At 36.7% G+C, this 9,000-nt stretch overlaps 1 protein-coding gene across 1 annotated transcript in view; it reads left to right on the top strand.

The window, feature by feature from the left end:
• LOC147571735 (uncharacterized) overlaps positions 1-8,305 on the top strand; it is a 33,182-nt gene extending 24,877 nt beyond the window's left edge. Inside the window, exons 8-11 of the mRNA XM_086696114.1 lie at positions 5,753-5,854; positions 6,523-6,582; positions 7,166-7,276; positions 7,657-8,305. Of these exons, the coding sequence (XP_086552240.1) occupies positions 5,753-5,854; positions 6,523-6,582; positions 7,166-7,276; positions 7,657-7,718 (335 nt within the window). The 3' untranslated portion in view covers positions 7,719-8,305. The remainder of the gene's footprint in view (positions 1-5,752; positions 5,855-6,522; positions 6,583-7,165; positions 7,277-7,656) is intronic.
• Positions 8,306-9,000: the final 695 nt, after the last annotated feature.

The raw sequence follows: 9,000 nt of genomic DNA on the forward strand, positions 1-9,000 counted from the left end.
GTGGTTTGATGGCCTTTAGTGATATGCGTCAATATCTTTTTCTTTTGTTTTTTGCATATCTATTACACGTTTTTTTATTTGTGGTTGCCATCAGGTTTATATATAATATCCTATGCATATAAGCAGCCTATATTAGGTGCTGGTTGCTTAAGTTTGAACCCATTCTAAAAGCACTAAATTTCTCCCCTCCCCCCCCCCACACACACATTTTATATGTATGATTTCATATTTTACTTCCTTTTATTTTGTGAATTCCTTGACTGATTTCTATAGCTATAATTGATTTTACTGCTTTTGTGCTTTAACTTCCATACTGGTTTTATAAGTGATTGATCTACCACTTTGGTTATGTTTGTATGCCCCCGTGAATTTTTTTCCTTTCCTAATTTGCTTGCTCCTGATTATGGCCTTTCCTTTCCAAAGAATTCCTCTTAACATTTCTTGTAAGACCGGTTTAATGGTGAGGAATGCCTTTTACTTTTGTTTGTCTGGGAAACTCTGTCTCTCCTTCTATTCTGAATGATAGCCTTGCTGGATAGAGTATTCTTGGTTGCAGGTTGTTTTCTTTCAGCACTTTGAATATATCATACCACTCCCTTCTGGACTGCAAAGTTTCTTCTGAAAAATCAGCGGATAGACTTAAGGAGTTTCCCTTGCATATAACTTTTTTCTCTTGCTGCTTTTAAAGTTCTCTCTTTACCACTATTTTTTGCCATTTTAATTATTATGTGTCTTGGTGTAGACTTCCTTGGGTTTATTTTGTTGGGGACTCAGAGTCTTCTGAATCTTGATTTGTCTCCTTCTCCACATTAGGGAATTTTTCAGCTATTATTTCTTCTAACAAACTTTTCTGGCCGCTTTTCTCTCTCTTCTCCTTCTGGGATCCCTATAATGCTAATGTTATTACATGTGATGGTGTCACTGAGTTCTCTATTCTCATTTTATATTGTTCTTTTACTCTTTCCTTTTCAGCTTAGTTGCTTTCCATTACTGTTCTTTCAGTAATGATCTGTTCTTTTGCTTCCTCTAGTCTACTATTTATTCACTCTAGTGTGTTTTTAATTTTAGTTAATGAGTTCTTCATCTCTGGTTCTTTTTTTGTATTTTCTCATATCTTTGTTGAATTTCTCACTATGATCCTCTACTCTTTCCTCACATCCAGTAAGTACCTTCATGACCATTACTTTAAATTCTCTATCGGGTATATTGCTTATCTCTGTTTCATTTAGCTCTTTTGCTGTGATTTTGACCTGTTCTTTCATTTGGGACATAGGCCGCAGCTTCATTTTGTCTAACTCCCTGTGTCTGTTTCTATGTATTGGGAAAGTCAGCTATGTCCCTGATCTTGAAAAAAGCGGTCTTATGAAGAAGAGGCCCTGTAGTGTCCTGTTGTGTAATGTCCCCTGTTCACCAAAAACTAGCATTTCAGCTGTCTTCTCTGGGTGTTGCATGCCCTAGGGCTGTGATTGTTGAGTCATGTTTGCCATCAGTTGTCATCTGCAATGGCCTTCTTTGCCTGTTGTGGACAAGGTTTGGTCCCTGTGATGCTAAAGGGCCAGTCTGGGGCCACCTTGGGCTTGAGTTGGGTCAGACCAGATGCCTGCCCTCACCCCATTTGCCAGAGCTGTGGTTGCACCAAACATCAGGGTGCTCACTTTCTGCTGCCCGCTGTGAGATCTTCATTGGTGGGTAGAGCTGGCAGTCAGAGGTCTGTACCCATCCCAGAGCTGGGAATATAGTCAAACTGATGTGTGTGATTATGTTCCCTCTCCCAGGGCAAGAGTCACTTGGGAGTGGTCCTGGACAGTGTTGGAGCTGCCTGCTGCTTACAAAATGAGAGGCATCTAGTGCTGCTTTGGATGGACTCCTGCCCAGTGGGGATGGTTGGAGGGGGCAGTCTGCAGGAGAATGCAGGGGTGGGTCAAGCGGTGTTAGCAAGCTACATGGCAAGTGTTCCAGCTGGTTCCTGCAGCTGTCTGGGTATCTGGATTAGGGTGGGGGTAGGGGAGAGAAATGGTGCCTGCCAGGTCTTTTATTCTTGGAGAAGTCTCCTAAAGATCCCTGCCCTTCCAGGAGAAGTTCTGAGATTAGTAAATAAATCTCCTTTCTCTATATCCCAGCCACTTTTCAAACTGCCACTTCTATGCTGGATCCCTGCAGGGCTGTTTGTTATGCTGTCTCTTTAAGGATGGAGACTGTTTCCTCTTGCCCTCCAGCTCTCCCAGAGCCAAGCCAACTGATTTTTAAAATTCTAGGTGTTAAGCTCCAGTGATTGTAAAAGTTAAAAAAAAAAAAAGTTAAGCCCCTCTGTCTTTCAAAGCCAAATATTATGGGGGTTTGTCTTTACAGTGCAGGTCACCCATGTCTGGGGTGCCTGGTAGGAGATCTCTTCCTCTCCCTTTTCCGTGCTTGTGGCGTCCCTCACATTTGTGGTTGGTTTTCCTGGGGGTCTGGTTCTAACCACATCTCCATTATTCCTCCCATTCTTTTCATTGTGGCCTCTTCTCTTCAATTAACTGTGGGGGGTCTGTTCTGACAGTCTTCAGGTTATTTTCTGGGTTGGTTACACTGATATGGGTGTATCGAGGGGTATCCATGAGACAAATGAGCTTAGGATCCTCCTACCTTGCCATCTTTCCCAGAAATTCCTATTGCATTTTTCGTTTATCTTTTACCTGTTTGTTTGTTTTTTTTTTTAATGTACTCTAGATACAAGTCCCTTGCAGGTTATATAAACTATAAATATCTTGCTGTATAGTTTGACTTTTCACTTATATTTTATCGTCTTTTTTTTTGATAGGGAAAAATGTTTTTTAATTACACACTCAATCCATTGGATGTATTTCAAAATACCCCCCAAAACACTTTTCTTCATTTATCAGTGAAAGAAGTTAGAAAGTAACGTCAAAAAAATAGCATATGGCAATCAAATTTCCCTGAAAGTCACAGTCACATATAGAGTACATCCTAGAAAAGAGGAGGGGCCAGACAGGTTCTCCCTACTTTCAGGAATTTCATCCAGTACTGGGCCTACTCATGGGTGGAGAGAAAAGGCAACTTTTAACTATGAGTATGTTATTAAATGAGGCATTTACTATACTCCTTCCTAAGAGCACCAGGTGGGGGACAAGTGTTCTAAACTTGATCTAGGAAATGGAATGTGGAGTCAGTCCATCCTCTTCCCCCTAAGAGCTGTCCAGTGGCTAATGAATTTAAAAAGCATGACTAAATAAAAACAAATGCCCACATACTCTCTCCTCCCCGCCAATAAAGGTAAAAGAAAAAAACTGGATTTCCCAGATTGTTCTCCAGAATAATAGTTGCTTTATATATTTGGTATAAGTGGGATGTTAAAGTCCTTTACTGTTAGTTCATTGCTATCAATTTCTTCCTTTACATATCTATTAATAGTTGCTTTATGGATTTGGCTGCTTTCATGTTGGGCACATAAATATTTGCAACTCGAGAGTGGATGGAGCCTGGGAGTAGCTTTAACAACCCAAATTCGTCAATTACAGAGTCATCACAAGCATGCCTTGCTTTTAAACAACAAAAAAAATATTTTTGAAACAACAAGATAAAAACCTAGTACTAATCCCTTTCTGACAATACACAATTACTGAATTAACTAATATTGAGAAAGGGAAGGGAATCATACCTATGGGCCTTGTCTCACACAAGTGCATGTTTGTAGGTGCAAGGCACTTGTCATTATTGCAGAAATGAATTTGAATTTTTCATCTTTAGTTTAACATTGCTTTTAGTACAATGCTGACACCAGCAGTGCAGAAAGGGCTCTGGAGAGTTGTTCATAGCAGCAGCTCTCCTTTGGTTCTGGAGGCCCCAGGCCAGCCAATATTGCCTCGTCACATACATTCTTTAGGCCTTTCTGTGAGTGCAGAACCCGCCACATATTTGACCACCTTCAGGTCATGGGCCAGCTTTTCACATCATTTCGGCAGTCTCCGGAGGGATAGACTTCTCTTTGTTCTTGGTTTCTCAGTCGTAGAGGAGTCATCTTTAAGATCAATTTGGGTCCCGACAAGCAAGAAAGGAGTCTTGGGACAGTGGTAAGTTATCTCAGGCACCCACATTTCCTTCACATTTTCGAATGAGGAGGCAGAGATCACTGAATAACAGACTGGAATACATTTGTAGAAATGTATTCGTAGATACATTGAAATACGTTTGTAGAATAACTTGGCAGTTGTAATCTGTCATAGTCCTCTTGCCCCGCAGTATCAGAAAGTCCAAGAGTGTATGGCCCCCTATCGATCATAATGGTGACTGCATAGTTGTCACCAAGAGTCGGTACATCCTCGGAAATGTGTTTGTTGTGTAGGATATCAGGAGTCATGTTTTACCAACAGCAACGTCACCCACAACAACGCACTTAATTGTCTGCATTACTGAAACAATTTTGAATCCACTTTAAATATTTCAAATTCGGTGGTGATCTCAGCTTCTCCGCGGGGGCATTGGCAGTGCTGTGTGGTGTCTCCTCTTGTATTTTATCTTCTGATGAACAAAAGTTTCTCTTTGACACGTAGTTGAATTAGTCAACCTTTTTTCTTTTATAGTTAGAATGTTTGGGAGCCTGTTGAAGAAATCCTTCCATACACCGCGGTCATGAAAACGTCTCCTATTTTATCTTGTGGGAGCTTTATTATTTTCCTTTCACATTTAGATCTATAATCCACTCAATTGATTTTTCTACATGATGTGGGATAAGGGTCCCTTTTTCTTCTAAATGGATATTCACCATTTATTGACAAGATGATCCTTTCCCTACTTTAATGTAAGGCTAGCTTTTTCATAAATCAAAGATAATAAACGTGTGGACTTTTTATTCTTTTTGTTCTTTGGTCTATCTGCTGGTCCTTGCACCAGTATACCTACTCTTTTAATGTAGATTTAATCTGTCTTGATATCTGAAGCATAAATCCTCCCAATTTTATTTACTTCTCTAAACTCTTCTTGGCTATTCTTAGTAATGTCCTTTTTGTCATTAGAAATATTTATTCTTTGTGCTTTCTCTCTTTTTTTCCTTTGTCAGTCTTAGTGCGGGTATGTATCACTTTTGTTGGTCTTTCCAAAACCCAACATTTGGCTGTATTGATTTTATTTAAAGTTTGCTTTTCATTTCAGTAGTTTCTGCTTTTGTCCTTAGAACTTTTCTTCTCCTTTTGAGGGGTTTAATTTGCTGTTCTTTCCTAACTTTTTAAGATAGAACCTTGGGTTATTGATCTTTTCATCTTTTCTATTACATGCATTTAAGGCTGTGAATTTCCCTCAGCACAACCTTACCATATCCTTTAAGTTTTAATATGTAATATTATTATTTTTACTCAATTCAAAATATTCTAACTTCCAGTTTGGTTTATTTTTTTGACACATGATTTATTTAGAGAGGCATTCTTTAGTTTCCAAAGTTAGGGGAGTTTCCTAGTAGCTTTTGCTATTGATTTCTAGCTTAATTTCCATACCCTATATTAAGTTATTTGTACCGATCATCTTTATTATTCTAATAATTTTTAAGTTATATGAACCTTATTCAATTGTGAAATATTACTTTATAACCATTATTATGGGAGCATCTCTTTTGCCAGTGTTAAAGAAACACTGTTCATTTTGTGTCTGTAGCTGACTGCTTATTTTTTAGCAGGTATCATTATGCTTTATTTCTCTTTAATAACTGGAAATTATGCTATTTTTTAAAGTGTCATCTTTCTCTACTTCTTTTGTTCTGCAGGAGGAGAAGTTGACCTCAGTGACCTGGAAAATGTCTTGCAAAATATGGGGATAGAGTCCTCACCAGAGCATTCGGAGCTAAAGAAATTACTTCCAATTAATGGTGGGCATTTCAAATATCAGAATAGTCTTCAAGAGAGTTAATATAGTCATCCAGGGAGTTGTTCAGCCATTGCAAGTATCAGGTAGAATCTTGAGGGAATTAGAATTATAGCCTACAAATTTTGTATAATCCAAATCTCCATGTTTATTCTAGATCACTTAGAAGTTAGAGTTAAAAATATCCATAATTCTAAAGATAATTATTTTTCATATTTAGGAATACATAAATTGCCATTTAAAAATATGTCAAAATCAAGAGGCTCATCAATCATCAGTCTTGCCATCTGGACTAAGGAATATTGATAGTTATTTTTCCTTCCATTGAGATGCCTTGGGTTAAGACCTCTAGGACAAAGGAGGAGGACGAGGAGAGATGTAGAACTATCCTTACTAGTAGAGGGGGAAAAATGTGGACTCAGAAAAAACACAACATAAGGAAGTGTTTTTGCTTTGGCCTGGCAAATATTAATAATTGTCTCAGGTGCTAAAGAATTGATTTACCATATTAAGAATTTCGTTTACATTTTTTGTTTTATTATTTCTAGAAGATACTAGGTAAATTTTAGGAGCAAATTATTTTATGCTGTATATTTCTGAACTTGGATATTTGATATTGTTTTAGCATGTCTAGATATTTTCTCTATGACCTAAATTATGTGTTTCTTGCAGCTACAGCTAGTAGAAAAATATATAAGACTAGTTTGCTGAATTGTGCAGAAGATGTAAAAGGTGAGTGAGATTCAAATAAAGATGTCAGATTGAGACTCTTGTGTTTTGCTTTTTTTCTTATTAAATATTGCCCCCTGCCATTCTCATATATATTTCCATGATTAGTTTTAATACACACATATGTTCCTACTGATTAAATAATTTTCTGTCTTGTTTTTAAAAGGTGTTCTAAATATTTAGGTTTACCTAGATTTTTGATGTGGAAATAATAAAATTTAGGCCCAGCTATAAAAATTTAAGATAGTATATCTTGAAATACAGTGACCAAACTGAATCTCCTTGTATAAATGTTTATATAAAAAATAACTATTATATTTGCAGTTTTTGCTGCTAAAATTAACCTGAGTGGTGTCTCAGCCTTATTCTGATGTATTGTGTTATGTAAGCTTATCTTCAGTGTGGGATATTTTGGGTATAAATGAATAGATAATTTTAGTCCATTAGTATTTCTCTTTAAAAATTTAAATGTCCTTAGCCTCTTTTTTTTATGATGAAATTGATACCACCATACATTAGGAATTTATATTATATTTTGATTTTTATTTTAATATCCTCGTATCTTTCTCTTTTGTTGGGTTGCAAGATGATGACCATGACCTTGACTCTATTCTTGAAAACATGGCAATCAGACTTACAGCTGAGGAACTTAATGATGTACGAGTTGCTTCAGATGCTTCAGATGTACCAGTTGATGGTGAGTGATTTAGATATCATTATGCCTTCATGAAAATTTGGGTTTTGCAGCTGACATTTTTTATAGGACTTATGTAGCTGAAATAAGAATTATTTTTTCTCTCAATATATTAATCTAAAGTTGATACTTATTCGTTTATTTAACAAATATTTACTGAGCACTATATAGCATGTATTCTGCTCAGTGCCAGAAATACAATGACCACGAAATACAGACATAGTCCTTGACCCAAGGAACTTAATGTCTAGTGTATCACAATTCTTAGTATTCTAGTAGAGGCTGAGAATGTTGCTGGGGCCTCAGTCAGGTTAGTAGTTTTCACAGGAACAAGGGCTTTGGTTTCAGCCAATATGAATGACATTTTTGCCACTTCTATATAGGCATGGATCATCATATCCTTGGACCAGACTTCACGATTCAAGGTCAGTATTGTATGTATTAAATAAAATATTAGGATTGAAGTGTGATGCATCACAAAGTAATCCCCACTTTAAATAAACCAAAAAAGAATATATTTAGCTGAGCACAATCCACTGAGGTCAAGCAATATCACCTAGAAACATTTTACTGAATACTGCCTCTTACCTGAAAAAATATTTTTTTTCACATGATTCATATACTATTTAGTTATGTCTTTGCCATGGGTTTTATACCCTTCTGATAGGGTGAGTTTTTTTTTTCCCCAAAAGATATTTTTATTGAATCATTCCTTAATTTTCAAGTACTACTGTGTACCAATGAAAAACATGTAGTTAGTTTTTTATTTGCTTATTTTCTTTATGCTTTTAAGTTTCCCTGGGACATCTGGAAAAAAATAACTAAGTGGGACTATCAACAATTGCCAGAGGTTATTTTTAGCTTCAGAAACTCACTTGGGGATGTCAGATAAAAGGCAGAATAGGAACCACCGAAAAACTCTCTCCTCCATAAGAGCAATGAGCAAACTGGCAAAAATGGTCAAAATTAACATTTTCAGAACTGGAAATTAACCAAAGGTTTGCTGCAATCTGGGAGGATTTAAGAGAAAAAAGACTGAATCTCAGTAAGAATAGTGAGCTTTGTGATATTTTAATTTGCCCTATTCCCATCCTCTGTCTTACAGCTCCGTAATAGCCTTGAAAAATAACATTTTCTATTTGCAGTGAAAGCTAGTAGCCTGGAAACCACTGGAGGGAGCAGAGGGGAACTGGAGCTCTTTCAAAGCCTTATTGCCTAAGAACTGTCATTATTTGGTCTGTTTGGTGGTTCCTTGGAGTGAGGCTTTATATCTGTCTCCCTTTATGTATGAATTAATAAATGAATAATTCATGAGTATGGAAAGATGAATCAAGAGATAAACTGAAAAGAGCAGAAAAGAATAAGAAAAAATAATAATTATTTGGAGTCATAAAGAACTAATAGCAATTACTGCAGTGGTAGAGTAATAATTAGTCAGCAGCCATACTGAAATGGACGCAGTGATTAAGAAAGAAGAGGAGAAAGTATGTTAGTAAAAGACAAGAGATGAGAATTATGGCCTTTACTTCTTTTACTCTTGGTACCTGCATGAGTCTTGTCCCTGCCAGAACAAAGATGAACACAGAGAGCATGAACTGTCCTGTAGAGTTTATGAACTAGTGTGGCATCATAAAATGTTTTTCCTAGACTCCGAGTCCATTTTGCAAATACAAATTGAACCCCAGAAAGCCTGAAATTAAAAATTAAAAATGGACTCAAATAAAATA

Source organism: Puma concolor, unplaced genomic scaffold (genome assembly GCF_028749965.1).
Source record: "Puma concolor isolate L17-30 unplaced genomic scaffold, mPumCon1.1.hap2 unalloc_scaffold_101, whole genome shotgun sequence".
NCBI classification, from domain to species: Eukaryota; Metazoa; Chordata; class Mammalia; order Carnivora; family Felidae; genus Puma; species Puma concolor.